This window comes from Anas platyrhynchos, chromosome 5 (genome assembly GCF_047663525.1).
Source record: "Anas platyrhynchos isolate ZD024472 breed Pekin duck chromosome 5, IASCAAS_PekinDuck_T2T, whole genome shotgun sequence".
Taxonomy (NCBI): domain Eukaryota; kingdom Metazoa; phylum Chordata; class Aves; order Anseriformes; family Anatidae; genus Anas; species Anas platyrhynchos.
In genome coordinates this window covers 2,913,958-2,934,199 of record NC_092591.1, presented here as the reverse complement: position 1 = coordinate 2,934,199, position 20,242 = coordinate 2,913,958, and the positions used below count along the sequence as shown (strand labels likewise).

The following is a 20,242-nucleotide window of genomic DNA, read 5'->3' as shown; positions in this document are numbered from 1 at the left end:
TCAAGCAAGGGCAGCTCAGAATACACTTTCCTGTAGCAGCCAACGTACAGGTGAGTTTAAAAAACAGCTTATGGAGCACTTCTAACGAAACAGCTCCCTGTGGGACCCCCGCTGCTTCAGCGGAGAGTCCGAAGAAGCTGAGTAGGGGGAGCACCGCTCCCTGAGGCGATGGCCCCTGCCGCCATTTCCTTCAGCCCGCTGCGGCCGCCATGGCGGCGGGGCGGCGCCCCTGAGGCGGGGAGGGGCCGCGCCGCCTCAGAGCCCGCGGCCATGGCGGCGGCGGGCGGCTTCGTGAGGGAGCTGGAGCGGCGGGGCGGCCCGGCGCTGCGGCTGGAGCAGCGGGAGGCGGGCGACGTGGGCTGTGTGGTTTGGGACGCGGCGTTGGTGCTCGCCAAATTCCTGGAAACCGGCGCCTGTCCCCTCGCCCGCCGAGCCGTCCTCGAGCTGGGCGCCGGCACCGGCGCCGTCGGGATCATGGCGGCCACGCTGGGGTGAGCGGAGCCTTCCCCTCCTCCTCCTCCTCCTCCTCCTTCGGTGCATGGAGATGTGCGAAAGCCGGGTTTAAATCCTCTCCCCCTCATAAAAAAGAAAAGAAAAAAAAAAAGGGGGTTGTGCATGTGGGGAGGTGCGGCCGTGAGGTGACCCGTGTGTGTTGTAGGGCGAACGTGACGGTCACCGACCTGGAGGAGCTGCAGGAGCTGTTGCTGGTTAATATAGAGAACAACAAACACCTCGTCACGGGGTCAGTCCGAGCCAAGGTACTGAAATGGTTTGTATGAGCCTTGAATGTTCCCGTTCTGCTTCCCGATGTTACCAAATGTGAAAACGCTGCTTCAGAATGGAAGCTAAAATCACTAACTCTGTATCTGCTCATTTATATATATAGCACAGCGTGTTGTGTGGCGGAAGGCAGCGCTCACCTTTTTCTGCTTCTTTTTTTAGGGGTGAAGATGTCACAGAGTTTCAGCCGCCCCCTGATTACATACTCATGGCTGATTGCATTTACTACGAGGAGGTAAACGAGGCCTTCGCGAAACCCTTGTAGAAAGCTTGCCTGGGAGGAGTTGGGGGTTGGCGTGAGAAGTGTTCAAATAAATCCTGTGCTTGTGTCTTGGTCCCTGTGTCTTAGAGGGCTGTGTAAAACGAGGCTGAAAAGGGTATTTTTAACAGATTTAGGGCCATCTGAGATTCAGCCAGAGACTTTAAAAAAAATAATAAATCTTAGTAGTTATTCCCTCTCCTTTTTCTTTAACATTTCAAGTGAAGTGTGAATGAAAACGTTTCGACTGATAGCTGTGAGCTGTCTTGTGCATTGGCGAATGGAATCTAACTAATAGTGCCATCCCTGCACTGCTCGTGCCCCTGTCACTTCCCTTAGGAAGGGAGAATTCGTGCTTCAGCCAAGCGGCTGTTGCAGCCTTCCCCCAGCTCTCGCCCTGTAGCGCTGTGGGTTGTGCGCAGAGAGCTGACAGCAGTAGTCAGAAAAGGGAAATGACCCGAGGAACCCCGTGGCCCAGCGCTGTTTCAGTTACCAGCCCCTTGCACTGGCTCCCTGGTCATGCTTCCATATGTAGGGTTCTGGATCCGAGCCATATTCCAAGAACGCCTAAGAACACACACTTCTGAAGAGTGTCAAGAAATAGTCATTCTTGCGTGCCTCAAGGAAGTGCCCACTTCAGCACTGTGGGATGTTCTTGGCTTTGATGCTAGTTCAGTTTCCCTGGTCAGTCTGTGAAAGTCATCTTCTGTGCAATCTCACTTTCTCTTCTGCTTTCCAGCTTGGGCCCATGTTCTTTTTGTCCTAGATAATGTACTAAAAATAACTCCCTGAAAAGCAAAACTGGAAAGTTTTCTCTTGGGTGAAGACTTTCTCTAGTTAGAGGGTATCGTACCAGGAAAATGAACTTGAAATCTAAGTGGGAAATTCTTAACCTCTTTTGGGCAGTCGTTAGAACCGTTGCTGAAGACACTGAAAGACCTGACTGGCCCTGATACGTGTGTCTTGTGCTGTTACGAACAGAGGACTATGGGGAAGAATCCTGAAATAGAGAGAAGGTACTTTGAGGTAAGTGTTTTTCACGTGGGCTTTTTGACCACAAGGAAAATTGGCAGCCAGACCTGCATGGGTTTTTAAAATCCTCTCGGTCCTGTGATGCTGCCCAGATTTGCAAAAGGGACCCTACACATCCAGCAATATCTGTCTGTATCAGGGTAGGCAGGGTAATTTATGCAGGAGCAAGAGAATTAGCAATTAGTTGTTGTCTTCTTTCTGCAGCAATCGTCTTGATGTTAGCAGAAATCATTGGGAGGATTAAAAAATAATCTGGTGAAAATCTTTTTTCTTTTAATGTGTTCAACTGAAAGCACAGGGAAAACATGGGTAGAGTTTTCCCAAGTAGCTCAGGAAATCAGCTCCTTGCTAAGTGGTACAGCTGCTTTTGCAAACATTTCTGCCCCCCACCGAGAGAGCATTAATAGGTGAGGTGATTAAAAATAGACCAGCTGCATCTCCTGAGCAGGTCGAGACACAAAACACTGGTTACGGCTGTGGGGGTGACGGTCAGTGCAGGATTGGACTCTGTACCTGTGAAGCCTGCTGAAAAGCAGCCCTTGTACAGGAGAGCTGGTTTGTATGAAATAATAGCACTACAAAAAAAAAAAGGAAGGGCAAGAATTCCAAGGTGATTTGTACGTGTTAATAAAAGCGCCTCTTTGGTAATTAGCCTTGCCTCGAACTCTTGCAGGGACCTGACTGTGAGGAGGGTTGCTATAATTGAGATCGGTTCTGATGAGGTACTGCTCCCACAGTAAATACAATAGGTGTAGGTGTTCCTGGATGGGTTCTGCTTTCCTGTAATTTATTTCCTTCCTTAGCTTGTCAGGGTTCAGCCAAGTTAATCTTCCAAGCCCGTTGCAGGGTTGATGTGTTTTTGTTTTCTTTTCTCTCCAGCTGTGAAGGTTGGCAGACAGAGGCAGGTGCTGTGGTTTGGCGTAGCACTTTGGGAATGGGAGGAAGCAAAACCTTCTGTCAAAAGCTTTAGGGTTTTTATTTTGTACCTCGCAAGATGTCTGGAGCTTTGAATTGGCACGGGGTTAGTTAAAATGAGGGCAAATGTGCTGCACTGGGGGGAAAAATGGCTCGCCTGCTTGTAAAGGCCTTCAGTGGAATGGTCTGAGCATGGAGGCTCCAGCCCCGTAAGGATTCCCACCTTCGTGGGGCGTAGTGTGGCACCTTTTAAATCGAGTTTGTCTTCACGCGTGCTTAGTTCGAAAGGGCAGTGCCATTTGAGTTATTTTGTGTCCTCTTATAACAGCTGCTTCAGGCGGACTTTGAGCTGGAAAAAATTCCCCTGGAGAAGCACGATGAGGAGTATCGCAGCGCAGACATCCACATCGTGAATATCCACAGGAAGCGAGCGGTAGGTTGATTTGGCCGGCGTGTTGTGCGTTGCCAGGAGTTAACAGAGCTGCTGTTTACTTGGCACCGGTGGAGCTGAAGCTGTAAACTGACTGTGAAATACCGTGAGGGACCCCGTGGAACTACAAAGCAGAACTGCAGTGGTACAAAGGGGCTCTTTTGTTGCGGAGCTCTGCCAGGTGCCAACCTTTGACTTCAGCAGGGCCACCTTCGAGCCGTGCGCTGATTTTCTCTTCTGTTTCCACGCTGTGTAGTGCGGTAGAACCTCAAAGCTGGAGTTTTGAAGCACCAAAGTAATAAAAAAACAACGTTTCAGTCCTGTGCGCTCTGCTCTACCTCCCTCCTCCCAAAACCAGTCTGTAGAGGTGGTTCTTACCTCCCTGTCACTGTTAGAGCATTTTTTGGTTAACACTGAGCAGACAGGCATGAAGAAAGTGCTCTGCATATGGTGCTGGCGTTACACGTGGGTCCAGTACTTAAACAGAAGTGTTCTAGTTAAAAGTCTGTACTTTTGGGGATTTTTCAGCTGTCTTCCTAGATTTTTCTGTTGTGAGATCTTTGACCACGTTATCTGTCCTCTGGCAGCTGGCTGGAGCTCTGGAGAAGACGGAGAGAGCATGAAACAGCTCCGCAACGGGACTGCCTGCAGCGTGGTTGGTGACTCACCCGCGGAACGCTGCTGGACTTGGCACGAGGCGCGGGGAGGAGCGGGCTCCTTCCCCCAGATGCCCTGAGAGCCCCGTTCTGAGCACACACCGATCTCCTGCTGCCTGCAGGAGAAGAGGAAGGCTAAAATGGAACCAGAGCTGAATCCAGAGCAGCGCTGGTTGCGTGGTCGGGTTACCTCCTGGCCGAGCACACCCAAGGGCGCTGCGCGGAAGTCTCTGTGCCATAAAGCAGCACCTCCCACCCCCTCCAAGGAGAAACCCCCGTGAGGGGGCTCAAACAGGCCCAGAGAGCCGCTCAATAAAACTTTTCCACTCGAGTTGGGCATTTGGTGGTTTCTGTGTCTGTTTCTGCGTTGCAGAGGTCCTGGGAATCGCGCTGCAGGAGCAGGGCATCGTGGCGGTGGGTACGGCACTGAGAGGATGCACAGATGGGCCTGAACCTGGGTGAAATTGTTCTTTCTTTTAACCCCATCTGAATTCTCTTATTATAAGGATGCACAACGTTAAGTTGGGCCACCTTTAAATTATTCTGGCGAGCAGGTTCCTTGTTGCAGGTGGCGTTCCTTACCCAGCTGCCCCTTGCTGCTGCGCACTTTGAAATTAAATTTCAGGGGAAACCGCTTCGAAATTTAATTTCAGGGAAAATTGTGCTGCTTCTCCATACGAGGAAGCATCCCAGGCTGGCTGTGCCATCCCCCAGCACGCCGTGAAATCGGGTCTGCTGCAGCAGCGATGCTGCCCGGCGCGGCTTCTAACAGCCTTGTTCCCTCAGCCCCTTGCTGCACGCTACGTGCAGCACACGCAGTTCCTCCTCCAGAACCGGCGACGGAGGCGCTGAGTCAGCAGCTCGTGCGCGGGGAGCCCTGTTGGGAGGCACCTGGGTGCTGTCTGCAGCCCTCCTCCTGCCCCCGGCCCCGCTTTATATCCGCCGAGAGCGCTCCCAGGAAGCCCCGCGCCCCGCAAGGCGCTGCCCCGGCTTGCAGAGCCCGGCGCGGGCGATGAGCGAGCGCGCGGCGAAGCGAGGCTGTAATTTGTCCTAACCGCACGCGTTATTTGTTAACTCGCCCTGAAAAGAGCTCCTTAATTAAAAGGTGGCCTGCAGGAAGAGATTTACTGGCGTTGTTCGTGCCAGCCTGATGGGGCTGGTGGAAAACCTCGCCCGAGAAGAAGCGGGGTGCTCCCCGCTGGGGGCTGGGGGTGCAGCAGCATCTCCCATGGGGCCGGTGCTGGCGGAGCAGCTGGGTTTTATCTGCGGGGTTGTGTTCTCAGCACTTCCTTTCATCTCTTTCTGAAGAAAAAAGGAAGTCGTGCTTCTCTCCTCCTCGCCTGCGCCTCCGGGCCCTCAGCTTGGGGTGCGCAAAACTTGACAGTGCCCGAGCTGGGGCTGGTGAGGGGTGAGGGGGACCCTGGGGGGCACACGGGTCCCCTTGCACCCCCTGAAACCCTCTTGTCTTGGTCGTACCCGCTGTGAGGGGATGTGAAACCCCAAAACTCTGCCCCTGCTGCTGCTGCCCCAGCTCTGTGCAGAGGAAACGGCTGCCGAGCAGGGGGAGGCCGAGAGAGCGGTGGTCGCCTCTGTGCCTCTTGTTCTGCACGGCCTGGAGGTGAAACGGCTGCTTTTGGGGCATAAAAGGGGGATTTTGGAAAGGGGGGCAGCATCCTCCTCCTGGCTGCCTCCCAGCAAGGAAGGGAGCCTGCAGGTGAGCTGGGGAGGGAGCAGCACGGACATGGGAACGCCGCGTGGCCGTGCCCCTGCCCCGTTCTCTGCGTTGTGGCACCAAAATCGGGTTTCCACCCTAGCAGGAGAGCAGCAAACGCTGCACGCTGCGCTTCCTGTGCTGCACGGGGCCACCGAGCCGTTTGCAGAAGCTGTTTAAGTCGCTCACTCGCAGATCAAAAAGTCACATCCGCGGCTCCTGTTCCCACCCGCGCTCGCTTTCTGTGCCCCAGGAGCCCCCAGCCCCGACCCGAGCCCCGCGGCCAGCTCCTGCCCTGATCCTGCAGGAGGCTTTTTTTTTTATTCCTCTTTCACTTCTGGGCTGGTTTATACATTTTTATATTTTTTTTTTAATAAAAAGGCTGCGTAAGGGAGGAAGCCACCATGGGAGGAAGGGAGGTGGGGACACGGGGAAGCAGCCGGGCTGGAGGTGGCTCTTGCTGTGTGGGGTCCCAGCCCTGGTCCTGTGCCCGGTCCTGGTGGGAATGGGCACGCAGCACACCTGCTCCCACCCCTGCCCCTCTTTTCTCCCCGTGCCCAGCCACAGGGGAGGTTTTGCTCATGGTGCTGGAAGGATCGGAGCCTCAGGGCCCCATCCTGCTGTGTCCCCATCCCGCTGCTGGCGGCGTCCCCGTCCCTGCTGAGCCCACACTTCCCATTGTGCCCCGAGCCCTGACTCATCGCTCTCGCTGCCGGCTGGGCCGAGCTCATCTGCTGCAAACCCACAGGGATGTGAGCACAAACCCTGGTGCGGGGCCAGCCGGGGCTCCCCGGCTCGTGGGCACTTTCTGTTCCCTTCCTGTGGCTCCAGGGATCGGCCGCTTCGCCCTTCGCTCCCCATCAGCTCCCGCTGCGCTTCGGCTGAGCCCTGGATGGTGCCTCATGTGCCAGGGGATGCTCTCCTGAAAAAATAGCCCAGCACGCCGCCTGTGTCTCGGCCTCTGCTCCCCAAATCAGTCTGAGGAGCAAATCCTCCCCAAATCAGGCTCCCCAAATCTCGGCTGGGAGAAGCAGCACGTCCCCAAACACCCAGGGCACCCCTCGTCCCCTTTGCGGCGCCCCAAACCCCTCCCCGCGGTGCCATCCCCGGCGGGGAGCTGGGCTCGGCTGTCCCCAGCTGCTGCTTCCCCTCGCGGTGTGCGGGTGCTAAATCCGGCACGGCCGTTTTGGGGAAGTGCCTCGCTTCTTTGGGGGGGGGAACATCTTCTCCTGGAGGGCGCAGCAGTTTTGGGGAGGGCACCTCACTTTCTTGGGGAGGAGCGCATCATTTTTGGGGAGAGCGCGTCGCTTTCCTCTTGCAGATTGCATCATTTTGGGGGGCAGCGCGCCGTGTTCGGGGGATTTTGAGGGTTTGGGGTTGCTTTTCTCCCTCTGCTCGCAGCCCTTGCCACCACGCACAGGCCCAGGGTCCCTCCGAGGGCCGCAGCACCCACGGGGGCGCGGGGGCCCCTCCGCGCTGAGTCACCCCGGCAGCGCGGGCGCTTCCTGCCGCAGGAGCCTCTTCGGGCGCCTTCCGGCTGCAGGCAAGAAAAACCACGGTGGCAGCAGCTTCCCAACGGGTTTTGGGTTTTCCCTCCTTGATTTCGCCAGGACTTTTGGGGTCGGTGCACGCTGCCGGCACCCGCAGCCATCCATGCGCCCCCCGGTGCGGTTTCGCACCTCCCGCCCCGTTCCCTCGGCCGGCTGAGTTTTGGCACCGAATTTCCCTTCGGGTTGGAGGCAAGGAGTTAAGCAGCTCGGCGCTCCTGTGGATTTGGGCCAGATATTTAAAGCTCTCGGCGAGGCGAGGGGAGGTGTGATGTTCCCAAACACCTCGGGGCTCCTGCTCCAAGCGCCGTCCCCGCTCCCAGCCGCGGGCAGCGGGGGGGGAGGCAGAGAGCGAGCGCCTTGCTCGCAGCTTCGGCGGTGTCACCGGGATCATTTGGGGCTGGGGGAGCCGTGGTAAAACACTGGCTGTGCAAAATGCCCCGGCAAGGCAAAACCCAAAAACTGAAAGGTGTGGGATTGAGCATGGGCAGGGGATGGGGACGGAGAGGAGCCGTGTGGGCAGGGTCACACGAGAACAGCCACTGGGTGAAGGGGACAGAGGTTAATGGCAGAGCTCGGCCAGTCCCCGCCTGCAGACATCTCTCCCCGATGAATTGGGGTCTGTGGGGCACAGGGAGTTTTTGGAGACGTCCTGCAGTGGGGCCGGGCAGCCGCAGGCTCCCTGGTGGAAGGAGAAGGGACACCCACAGATGACAACCATAAATTCCCCCTTCCAGCCGCTGCTCCCTGCACCCTGGGCTCATTGCCAGCCCCGTGCCGCCCGCACCCTGCCTCGCCCCTTGGTCCACTTGGCGAGGTCGGAGGCTAAACTTCAGCTCCTGACCCCGTCGGGTGGCCCCGAGCCCGGACCGACCTTCGCCCCCTGCGCTCCCACCTCCTCTTCTCCTTTTTCTGCTCCATTTTTTTTTTCTGCTCCATTTAACCCCCATTTTTGCTCAGCCCATCCCACCCTTCCTGCATCCCCCCCCTTTCTCCATACACCCCCATCCTTTCCACCCCTTTTCCTTCTTCCCTCCCCCAAATCTCTGATTTTCTGCCCCAAACTCGCGGCTCCCCCTCGCCCGGGCACCAGCACCGCCGCGGCTCCCTTGGCTTCACCCCGCTCCCGGCGGGGTCTGTCGAGGCCGTGTCGTCGCCGCGGTGCCTCCATCCAGAGCTGCTGCTGCTTAACGGGATTTTTATTTATTTTTTTGGAAAATCAGGTCATGGGAAAAGCCGGCAGCGGCCTCGGGAGCAGAGCGAAGAGGATGCCCTGCCTGCCTCCGCTGCTGGTGCTCTGCAGCCCTGCGGGGACGGGGTCTTGAGGCCCTAAATCCGAGCGAGGAGGATTTGTTGGGCACTATTTTAGAAGCACCAGGGCCTCCGAGCCTCGTGCCGTGCTCTACCAAAAAACGGAGAGGAGTGGGGACCATCTGATACACCCCAACGGGGCCACGGCCAAGGCTCCCAAATCCCCTCCCCGCATCAGAGGTCGGCACCAAGCGGCAGGGATCGCTCCTCTGCGGGGTCCTTGTGGGGTCCCACCTGCCCCGGGCTTTCACCCTGGGTCTCTGCACCCCTGGGGTTCCCCACGGAGCCCCCCCTGCTGGGTTCCCCACCCGGCATCCCCGGGATCGGTGCGTGGGTAATTAATTGGCTTTGGCTGCAGATTAGGGTGCCGGGGAGGAATTATTGGTGGGGGCGGGCGGGAGCTGCCCATGGGGCTCTCCAGCTTGTTGCTGGGAGCTAATTTCATTTTTTCAGGCCCCGAAAATTAAAAATTAATAATTATCCGCGCCGATTTGGCTCAGCGCGGTGGCGACAGGGGGGATCCTAGGGGATCCCGTGGTGGCAAAGGGGCTTCTGGCAGGTAAAGCAGCGGCGTCTGTGCAAAACCCCAAAGGGGCCGGGGGCCCGGGGGGGCCGGGAGCTGCCTGGGACGGGCGGGCAAGTTGGAGCAGCCCAGGAACAGGTAATTCCTGCCGCACCCGGCCGCGGGGATTACGGGCGTAGCCGCCGGGGCGTGCAGGATGGGTGCAGCCCCGATTCAGCTGCAGAGAAAGGAGGACGAGGCACCCAGAGGGGAGCGGGGTGGCCTTTGGGGTGCTTCGCCCCATGGGCATGCGGGGTTTGTGCCCCCTGTCCCCAAAACGCCTCGGGAACAATCGGCCCCCAAGCACAAAATCCCCGCGGGGTTTTGCTCCTGGCAGGTCCCCAACCGCCTGCGCCACCTCCGCTTGTTCCCGGTGCCACCAAATCCCCTTTTTGGGGCAGGTTTGCAGCAGGGGAAGGGCTGGGGCACAGCGATGCCCGCCGGGAAACCTCTCCGGGAGCAGGCTCCCCGCCTCGCCGGGCTGATTCACCCGCGGCACCCCCGGGTTTCGGTGCCTGGGAACGCCGTGCCGGCCCCGCGGCCCCGCTGCCGAGGTGGGCAGCACACATCCCGCTCCTCTTAATGGGTTCCCTTCCTGCTAATTAGGAGGGGAAGCCAGGAATGGCCTTAATTGGAGGGCAAGGCGGCCGTGCAGAAGGGGCCGGCTGCTTTAGCAGCTCCCCAGCTCTCGCCCTCGCCGCGGCGCCCCCGGGGCCGTGCCCAGCCCCACAGCTCCCAGGGCCTGGGCCGTGGTTGGGAGCAGGAGCTGATGGATTCGTCTCGTTTTTAGCCAAATTGCTCGGCGGGTTTCCTCATGGGAAGGGGTTGAGCCAAGCGCCGGTGCGGGGACAGCTCCATCCTGCACCACGAGGGAGAAACCTGGGGAAAAAAATCAGCCCGGGGTGGTGCCGTGCCCCCCGCAGCCGGGAGGAGACAAGAACCCCATTTTCGGGCCCTAAGCATCAAAAACATTTATTAAAGAATCAAAGAATCCCTTTTATGGGATTTTTTGGGGCGAAAACCCCCAGAAGCACTCAGCGGTACCTGGGGGCAGGAGGGGGCTGCGCAGCCCCCACACCCCACAGGTGACCCCAGATTTTTTCCCCTTTTTCCATCTTCCCAGCTCAAAACCTCCCGGGAGGCCCGGCCGGGCCGTCTGGTCGCACGGGGTGGGGGGGAAAAAAAAAATCCCAAGGCGTGTGACTATGAAAATCATATTGAAAGGAGCTGAGCCTTAATTAGGTCACATCCTTCACCAGCAACCCGTGAGCTGCCTGTGCAAAGCAGCGCGGCCTCGGGCAGGCCGGGGCTGCCTGAAACCCCCCGCCCCTACGACGGCTGCGCCTCGGGAGCCACTTTTTTGGCTAAAAACATCCCCAAAAAACCACCCCGGTGGTGGCGGGGCCGTGGCCGAGCCGCTCAGCGCAGGCAGCGCCGGATTCGGCCTCGCTGGCTTTCGTTTTGCCCTGGGGGAGAGGAAAACTCTCGATGCACGGCCCTGAGCTTCTGGCTGGAAAATGTGACGGGGCTTGATGAGAAAAGCACGGCCGAGCGATTTCCCTTCCAGGAGAGGCAGCTGAGGGAAAATCAGCCACATTTGGGTGTCCCCAAGGCCAGCCCCGCGCGCGGCTGTGCCCTGGATGCGGTGAGGGGCGCAGGTTGGGTGCTGCTGCCGCCGTCCTGCCCCTGCCACGCTGTCCCCGGGGGGGATAAAATCCAAAATACCCAAGGATTTGTAGCCTGCAGTGCCCCCCCGGGACCATGCATCCATCGCTGTCCCCTCCGGAGCTTTCCCAAGGAGGAAAAGTGGCGGCGGGGTGCGGGCCCTGGGTCAATATTGGCTTTCTGGTTAACGAGTAACGGGGCCGAGCGAGCACGGCCGCGGGTGTAAAAGCTCAGCTTTGGCAGAGCCGAGATTTGAACCCAGCCGGCGCCGTGCCAGGGCTGGCACGAGAGGCACGGGGCAAAGGGGAGGGATTTTTCTGGGGGAAAACACCTGGTTTTGTGCATTGTGCTGTCCTGGAGGCTGTACCCACGGCACATTTTGGGCTCCAGCGGCTGGCGGCAGTAACTGGACGTGCAGGACACGAGGGATGGGGGTCACCCAGCCAGATTTATCTCGGGTTTAGCTCCACATTGAAAGGCTTTGAGCCTTTAAATGGCAGCGATGCCAGCCCTGGATTTCCTTGGAGCTCCATGGCTGGCACTAATTGCTGTGTTAATGACTGCCGTCGCCCTCCCTTGGTCTCGTGCAGGGCTCCCCAAATGCCACGCTCACTGGCAACACTGGGTTTGGGGTTTTTTTTCAGCCCTGCTTATTTATCAGCCGGCGTTGCCTTCCCAGCCACCCGGCTTGAACGTTTCTGTTCCAGTTGGCAAAGGTTTTATGGAGCGTGGCGAGCAGGAAGCGCCGCCACGCACCGGCAGCAGGGGCAGGGGCTGAGCTCGGGCGCTCGGCTCCTCTTCGGGACGGCCAAAACTCCTCGCCCACGAGCGAGCGCGGCCGCTGCCACCTCCCAAAAAAAAAACAAAAAAACAAAAGGAGACGATGAAGCAGCAGCTTGGGCATCGCCTTTTCCTCTGCGCTGCTCCGAAAGCCTCAGTGCTGGCATTTAACTGACTCCAGACACACGCTGTACGTGCACACGCATTCTTTGGCCATGCGCTCAGACCGGAAAAGATTGAATTCAGCCCAGGAGCCCGAGCAGGGGAAAGAGAGTCCACGGAGAAGCTCTGAGTTAATCAGCCTCCAGAAGAGCTGCAGTTGACTTTTTTTTTAATTTATTATTTTTTTATTATTTTTTGGAGAAGTGGTGCTAAAAGAGGAACCGCCGAGGGACGCGTGGTTGGAAAGGCCTAGCTGGAGAAGAGGGTGGGGGGGCGGGGAGCAAAAGGGTTTTGTGCACACCAGCCCCGTGGCGTTGGGCTCCAAGAGTCTCCACGCCAAAAGGCAGGAGCCGGGGCTGCTCAGGACCCGGGTTTTTGGCACTGGGGGCACTGGGATGGGTGTGCTCAGCCCCTCCATCGTGCTGGGTTTCTGTGCTGAACCAGCTTCACCCCCAAATGGTGCCGCAGCGGGGTGGTCGGGTGCTCGGTGCTGCTCCAGCACCCGGTTTCGGCTCTGTTCCCAAAAGGGGGAACGGGTTTGGGGAACAGCCCTGCCATGCCCTGAGAGCTGGGAGAGGATGGGAACCCGCCAGCCCCTCTGAGCACAGGGAGGGAAGGGAGCAGCCTCCGGGCACCGCTCGGCCTCCCTCTGGGGGAGCCTCCCTCACCCCAGCACCACCCCAGCCCTGAGCTTGGGTCCTTTCCTCCTTTCCTCCCACACCTGCAGGCAAAAGAAAAGCAAAGCCGGGTGGTGGGGCCGGCGGGGCCGCCTCCCCTCGCCCAGATCCTCGACCTGGCAAGGGCGCAGGCAGCAGCGGGGCGTTGAGCCATCGCTGCCTCCCAGGAGGGCGCAGCAGGATGTGCCTCATTACTCACCTCACCCTCCCTATCTGTCATCTGCGAGTGCCCCAGCCTGAACTGCAGGTTTGGGAGCCGCCCGGCGCGTACCCACACAGCCCTCCCGAAGCTTGGGTGCCGCAGTTTTGGCAAGAAAGGGCTGCAGGGGAGCCGGGAGATGTTAAAAGCTTCCACGGATGCAACGCCGGCACCGGCATCTTCTTTTTAGCCGTAGTCCCCTGGGGGGTCCCCGCTTGCCCTGAGCCCCTTCTGCAGAGCTGGGGAACCAGCAGCACCATCCTGCGGGCCCCTTCGTTAAGCAGCACCCGGCTCATTAGCAAGCCAAACGAGGAATAAGCTGCAGGAGCTGTCAGTTCAGAAAAAAAATCAAAATGCTGGGAAGCTCTGGGTTGTCGGAGCACGGGGCTGCCAGGAGCTGGCACCGCCGGGCGGAACCAGTTAATCCATGGGGCCGGTGCCAGCGCCCCGGGAGGAACCAGTTTGGCTCCCGGGAGCCCTTCCCAAGTGTGGGACGAGGGGACAGGGAGTGGGGCATCCCCACGCCACACCGGGAAGCAGGAGGACCAGGAGGCACGGCATGGGAGCAGCGGCTTTAGGGCCGTGCCCTGGAGATTTGGGGTGGGGAGAGGCGCGCACACACAAGCTGGGAAAGCTTCAGGGAGGCTGCCAGCCAGGAAAGCAGGAATAAGGGCCACGGCGGAGAGGAAAGCTGGGCAGTTTTGGTTCTCTAAGGGTGCAGCTTCACATTTGGTGACGGGAAAGAAGCCCCTCGGGATGCAGAGGGGTGAGGGCTGCAGGGCCCGGGGCTGGAGGAGCCGCGCGGGGCGCGCTCGATGGCTGTGGCTCGGTGCTGCTCCCACTGCCAGCAGCTTTTTTTCTCCTCTCGGCCACTCTTGCAGCCAGCAGGTGCTGGGGAGGCTTTCCCAAAAGCTCTGCACCGGGCAGCAAGGAGAAACCCAGCACGGCGGCGGCGTTTCCCCGCCTGCTGCCCCTCGCCCCCCTCTCCAGAACTTTTATTTTCGGTGCCGCAGCCAGGAGGGCTCTGCGGGGCGAAAACAGAGCTGAGGACACGAAGCACGGGCTGCGGGGTGACCAGCTAAACGCAGTAATCTGAAAACTTAATGAACCAGGCCTGCTTCGGGGAGGGGGGAGGCAGAGCCAAGCCGTGGCTTTGTCTGCGGGTTGGAGTTCGAGCTCCCCGGCGAGAGCGCGCGGCGCTGGCCGGGCGCTGGGTTCGGTCCCAATTCGGGCAGAGGATTGAAAGCCTCAAGTACGTGATAGGAAAAGCTTCCAGGAGAGCTGGGCCGGCTCCAAACTAATCCAGCCCCCGTGGGGAAAGGGCGTTCTGGCAGATGTTAAGCTAATGGGATAACTGCGAGCGCAGCCCAGCCCGCTGCGAGGCGGCCGCTGAAAGTTCCCAGCCACCGGGAGGGCGCCCGCTCGCCGGCATCCCCCGGCCTGCAGCAGGAAAAGGGGAAGACGTGGAAAGCTCCTCGGGGTAAAAATGGCAGATCTGAGCAGCACGAGGAGGGAGCAGGCCTATAAATGGGGCTGGAAGAGCCACAGCTCAGCTCTTGCTCTGCAGCTGGGTCTCGGCGAGGGGCAGCGGGGGCACAAATGGCCTCTGGCTGAGCCTGGACCCGCTGGTGGCACCCCCAGGGGCGAGGATCCCCCATCCAAATTAAGGAAAAAAAAAGAAAAAATGTTTAAAACCTCACCAATCTCCTTCTCTTCCAAAAGAGACACCCATCAAACCCTACTGAATTTCTGTTTTATTTCCCGAGCTCCATCCCACCAGCAGCCGGGGAAGGGGAAACCTCCCTGGCGAGGAGGAGCAGAGGGCTGAGACTCAAACCCCGTGCGGCTGCAGCACCCGGCAGCTGACTCACACTTTTTGCTTTTCTTTCAGCCTTTTTTTTTTTGTTGTTTTTGTTGCAGGAGGGCAGAGGTACCTGTTCTTGGGCAAGCGCGGCGGCTTCCCGGGCAGCGCGGGGCACGTCCCGCCTGCAGCGAGCCGCGGGCGGAGAGAGCAAAACCCTCCCCGCCAGCGCCACGGGGCTCTGACTCAGCCATTTCCCCTTCAAAACCCAAGGCAGGGCGAAAATGACGCCGCTCTTCGTGGTGCTCCAGCTTCTGAATGCGAGCCTCAAGCCCCGGCAGCGGGCACGGCTCCGAAACTTTTTGGTGCTGAAGCTGGCGTGGTTCGAGGTTGCACACCCGGAGCTGGATGGGCACCAGGAGCAGACCCAGGACAGAAGCACAAACCCCAAAGCCCTGAGTGCTTTAATACAAATTTACATGTTGCAGGCTCCCCTCCCTGCGTGCTGCCCGTTCCCAAAACCAAGGACACCGCACCCAGCACCGCTCGCCCAACTTTTGGCCCGTTTTGGGGACACAGCTCGCTCTTAAAAGCTGAATGTCGCTCCTGGGGGGGATCATTACACACACCCAGGTTGTGTTAGAAGAGTTAATTTCCAATCGGGGAGGGCAGGTGCATTTTTTCCACCCCCTGCCCACGAGCCCCGTGGCCGGAGCCCCGCAGTGAGTCACGGCGAGGCGCTGACACGGGGAGAAATGAGGAGGGGCTGCGGCGACAGGGACGGCTTCACGCTCCTGGAACCGTGGCCACGGCCCCAAAGAAGCTGAATGAATCCGGAGTGGGTTCATTTACACAGCCACACCCTGAGCTGGCGTGCAGGCAGCGGGGCCCAGCCCCAGCAGGAAGGCTCGGTTGAGGCTCACAGCCACCAGGTACCCCTGCGCAGCCCAACCTGGTGATTTTCTGCCGCTTCCCAAAGTTTTTGCAACCCCAAGACAGCGCCAGCATCCCCACGCTGTGCAGCGGGGTGCTGGAAGCCCACTGTGTGCACCCCATCCCACTGCCCCGATCCCCATGCCGTCCCCGCTGCACCTGCCCGAGGCCTTGTGGGGCTCGCTCCCATTTTTTGCTCCCTTTCCACTCACCCAATCCATCCATCCATCCATTTCTGCGTTCCCTACGCTGCCCTAAAACCCCTCCGGGTGGTTTTTATGCCGTGCCCTCCCGCAGGGCTGCGCCGCCCCAGAACGAACCCGACAGCGAAGTTGGCCAGGAAGATTTCTGGCTCCCAGCGGGGGTACTAAAGCATCTTCCTCGCCATTTATAAGAGTCGCTGATCGGAGCCCCAGAGGATCCGCAGCCGGGCTGTGAAGCACAGAACAGAGGCCCCTTTATGCCGGCACAAGGCACCGCTCCGGTACCATATTGCCCCTTTCTTTTTCTCTCAAAATTCAACGTAAGCAAGATACCAGGAGAGCTCCGCTGTATAATTGCTTTATTTTCTGCTTATTAGTTCTTTACCAACACTACAGCCATATTGAGAACACAAAATTCCTGTTTACTTGTCAGGGAGATCACAGTCTACAAACTCATTCACTGATCAGACACGATTAACGCCATTCAAAACTTACTCCATAAATTCACATGAACACAGATTGATGCGCTTGAACTTCAGATCAGTTCTTAAAATCACCGGCTTGCTGACAGATTTGCCCCTTCCTCCCGCAGGCTGCGTTCGCTGCCTGCTCGCCACCAGTTCGTGGTGAGGTTCAGCTCTAAGCTAGAAAGGAGATTTTGAAAGTGAAACCGCTGCGTTGTGTTCGGTAGCAATGGCCATTTATTTTTGAAGTCTCCGCCACGCTTCAGTAACTTTTTCTCCCCCTCCCCCCCCACCAAAAAAAAAAGACATTCAAAAAAAAAAAAAAATCAGAAGCATAATCAGTTTCCTTCTCACCTACAAAAAACAGAATATCTAAAGTAACAAAGCTGCTAAGGAAATACAAAATCGTGACTGCAACTCAATGGAAGGCTAGCGAAGAAGTCTGCCCCGGCGCTGGAAGAGAACACACAGTAAATCAACTCAGACGGAAAGTGAAGTCATTGAAATTTTCATTTTGACTGAGAAGAGGCTTAAGAAAGTTCAAGAACCATGAATAGAGCTTCAAGTTTTCCAGTTTAGGCATTTACTTTGTGCTTGGCTATTTTATTTATGCTCCAGAAGAAAACAGTAACCACATTCGTGTATTTTTAGGCTCGATACCACCACACCGTTAAGTTACATCGACAGAAGGAAAAAAAAAAAAATAAACCCTTGCGCTTGTAAAGAGCCAGAAAATAGAGCAGTGATATCCCAACGGCAAGAAGAAGACTCGAGCAGAAGGCAAGTCTCACCTCCTCTGCTTCAGAGCTGAGAGCTAGGAGTTATTTTACGCCCCGCTTACTTCTGCGGGCTCCCCTCGGCTCGGGCAGCCCGCGGCCCATCAGTGCTCTATCTTCCAGCACCACCAACCCATCCCGGCCCATTTGCAACCCCAAAAAGATCCACCGCCTGGAACCGCGTTCCCAAATAACTTTGAAGCGGTCCCAAGCGCTCAATTTCAGAGGTGAACTCATATATATTTTTTTTTTTATCTTCCCCTTCATCTTTGGTAAGAGCTCCATATACAATACGCTTTGCATGCAGAGTCAACACTGCGGAAATGTAGTGTAATGCCCCCGATCTCATGTAAAACTCAGATCCTTGGAAAAAAGAAAGAAAGAAAAACAACAAAAAAAAGCCATTTTCTTCTGGTTTTGTAGCATACATTCCTAGAATTCCCCAATCGAGTTTAACTCCTTGAGGAAAACTGAAGATAATCCTTAAGGCTGAATGAGAACCAGCTGCTTTGACTGTTTTTTGCACCCAGCGTTAATACTCGGTCGAGATTTTAGGCTAATACTGGTTCTGGGTGGGGTTTTTTTTTCGCCAGCCACACCTGCACGCTGTGACAGGGCCGGCGAGCCGCTCGCCCTTTAAGAACTACTTGTGGAAGTTTACATTCATAGTCGTATTCTCCCTCTCTCCTCCCCGCTCTCATTAGCAGTTCCTCAATGGGCCTCAGCCACCCACCGGAGTTCCCTTCCTGCAGGACTTCAGCAACAACTCGCCGCGGGGACACAGCTGGCGAAGGCTGCCCCTGTCTGCACCAGCCCAGCCTCGCCTGGGGGAGCCACCCCAGCGAGCCATTTCCTCAAAATGGCAAGGCGATGGCAGAACTTCGGAGCTCAGGGGAAGCTCGGCGCTGCGCCGGCCCCTTGGGCAGCCTAAAAGTGGGCAATCGGGGCGCTCCTCACCCCACCACAAATGGGAAATCCTCTCCAGACTGAGGCGCCTTCGGCCGCCGTAAAACAAAACTCGTCTTTTCCCCAAGGCAGGCAGGTCGGCGCCAGATATTTTTGCCTGAACGCCTGCGATTTAAAGTCAAACTCGGTGCAGTGCCTGCGCGTTCCTGCTGCCTTTTTCTGGAAGGAACCTGTCTTGCACTGAACCGGAGACTGGCCCAGGCAGTAAAAACTGCGGCTACACATCCCCGAGTTCGCAATGCAAGAGAGAAACCGAACGGTGGAGACCCTGCAACTCTCCCATCATTCACGGCTTATTTGCTATATGGTTGCTATGTGGTATGGGGAACTTATTTGCATCCCTCCTCATGCATGATGTATGGTTCAGAACTTCACAGCTGACATTTCAAAGCAGCTCTTACATTACCTAGTTAACATTATGCCTGATATGCACTTTGAACATGTTACAATGGTATTCTCACTATCTGCCACGCTCGGCAGGAATTCGTTTCGTTATTAGTCTGAGATATGAAGCCAGACCAAGAGTCACTATTCGGTTACAGATTAACAGAACTTTAAAAAAAAAAAGTCCTTAATATAAAAAGACAGACGGCGGTTTGATTTTAAGCAATAATTTTCAGTTTACTAGATGAAGGAGACCTAGCAACATATTCCGCATGAATGCAAAAAAGTAGCAATCTACAGCAAGTGATAGAAGAGGGAAAAAAAATATATATATATAATCAAAAAAAAGTAGAACCAGAAAGCATACGCTGAAAATGGTACCCCTCCCCCAACCGTCCCCCAAAATAATCAAACCATCTTAAGGGCTATCAAGAGGAAAAAAAAAAAACAAAAATCAAAAAAAAAAAAAGTTACTTAGCAAGTCTACAATGTGTCTTTCGCCTGTTTGCTGGAAGTCTGCCATAGCATCTAGTGCTCGCGTTCGTGTCACATTCGGAGATTAGAGCATCCTAACGCCAAGCGAGAAGAGTTAAAACAGGAATCCAGTCAAGTGTGGAGAAGGAAGGAAAGGGTGGTAACTGGAGAAAGGTGATCATAATCCTATGGATGCTTTTGTTTTACTTTTCAGTAGAGAATCATTCTTCCGGAAAGCCACGTGGGTTATTATTTTTTTTTTTTTCTCTTTTAATTCTTTGTAGACTAAATAGTTACTCTCTCATTAGGATTTATAATTGGACGTTAACCATGTCAGCCCTTCGTAGAGTCCGTCCCCTGTAGTAGCACAGGAGGGCTGCACGTACCAATTCCTATCCCTGATCCGGGTCAGGCCCAGTTTCTCCTGGATTTCGTGGGGTTTCATGGCATCGGGCAGGTCCTGCTTGTTGGCGAAGATGAGGATGATGGCGTCCCGCATCTCCCTGTCGTTGATGATGCGGTGCAGCTCCTGGCGGGCCTCGTCGATGCGGTCGCGATCGGCGCAGTCCACCACGAAGATCAACCCCTGCGTGCCCGTGTAGTAGTGCCTCCAGAGCGGCCGGATCTTATCCTGGCCGCCGACGTCCCACACGTTGAACTTGACGTTTTTGTACGTGACCGTCTCCACGTTGAAACCCACGGTGGGGATGGTGGTGACCGACTGGCCCAGCTTCAGTTTGTACAGGATGGTGGTCTTGCCGGCCGCGTCCAGCCCCAGCATCAGGATCCGCATCTCCTTGTTGCCGAAGATCTTGGACAGCACCTTGCCCATCCCGGCGGCATCCAAGGGCCCGGCGCCTGCTGAAGGAGGGGGAGCCGGAGGGGGGCAGCGCAGCGGGGCCGGGCGGGGCTCAGCGCCGGCCGAGCATGAGGCGGCGGCGGCGGCAGCAGCAGCAGGAGGGGACAGCGGGGCCGGGGCTGCGGGCAGGGCCCCGCCGGGCCTCGCCTCGCCTTCACCTCACCGGGCCTCGCCTCACGGGGCCGGGCCTCGCCTCACGGTGGGTGTGAGGTGAGGTGAAAGGGTGGGGGGGGGGGGGGCCCCGCCGGCCGCCTCAGCTCATGGGACCCCGGCGGGGCTCGGAGCGGCGCAGTCCCGCCCGCGGGGCCGCCTCCGGTTACCTGTGGGCGGCTCCGAGCCGCTCTCAGCCCGGCTCCGCTTCCCGGTTCCCGGCTCCTTTCCCTTCCCCTCCCCTCCCGCCGCCGCCGCCGCCGCCGCCTCAGGGACCGGGCGCCGCGCGCCGCCTCGCTGCCCCCTGCCGCCGCCGCTACTGCGCATGCGCGCCGCGCCCCGGCCCGCCCCCGCCTCTGCGCATGCGCCGCCGCCGCCGCCGCCGGCGGCTTCCCGCGCGCTGGGGGGAGGGAGGGGCCCCGCCCATGCCCGGCGCTGATTGGTTGAAGGGGGGAGTGTGGGGGGGTGCTGATTCCGGAAGGGAGGGGCACCGCTAGGGAGGGGGTGGGAGTGCGCATGCGGGAAAGGAGGGGGCGGGGTTTGGGT

The 20,242-nt window shown here is 57.7% G+C and overlaps 2 protein-coding genes across 2 annotated transcripts; one reads left to right on the top strand and one right to left on the bottom strand.

Moving 5' to 3' along the window:
• The first annotated feature begins 229 nt into the window (after positions 1–229).
• VCPKMT (valosin containing protein lysine methyltransferase) lies at positions 230–4,403 on the top strand. Its single transcript, XM_038180458.2, has 6 exons — positions 230–491; positions 659–769; positions 943–1,015; positions 1,946–2,065; positions 3,315–3,419; positions 4,004–4,403. The coding sequence occupies exons 1-6, from the start codon at positions 271–273 to the stop codon at positions 4,037–4,039; spliced, it is 666 nt and encodes a 221-aa protein (XP_038036386.2). The 5' UTR covers positions 230–270; the 3' UTR covers positions 4,040–4,403.
• An 11,562-nt stretch (positions 4,404–15,965) lies between these two features.
• On the bottom strand, positions 15,966–20,039 carry ARF6 (ARF GTPase 6). The gene has a single exon (XM_038179933.2). It carries the CDS (start codon positions 19,517–19,519, stop codon positions 18,992–18,994), a length of 528 nt encoding a protein of 175 aa, XP_038035861.1. The 5' UTR covers positions 19,520–20,039; the 3' UTR covers positions 15,966–18,991.
• Between the last annotated feature and the right edge of the window lie 203 nt (positions 20,040–20,242).

What these genes read in the sequence shown, in the direction of transcription:
- VCPKMT (XM_038180458.2), top strand. Translation starts at nt 271, where the DNA reads ATGGCGGCGGCGGGCGGCTTCGTGAGGGAGCTGGAGCGGCGGGGCGGC. An exon ending in CGAGCCAAGGTACTGAAATG is followed by an intron (nt 770 to 942) that starts GTTTGTATGAGC and finishes TTCTTTTTTTAG; the next exon opens with GGGTGAAGATGTCACAGAGT. An exon ending in ATATCCACAGGAAGCGAGCG is followed by an intron (nt 3,420 to 4,003) that starts GTAGGTTGATTT and finishes GTCCTCTGGCAG; the next exon opens with CTGGCTGGAGCTCTGGAGAA.
- ARF6 (XM_038179933.2), bottom strand. Translation starts at nt 19,519, where the DNA reads ATGGGCAAGGTGCTGTCCAAGATCTTCGGCAACAAGGAGATGCGGATC.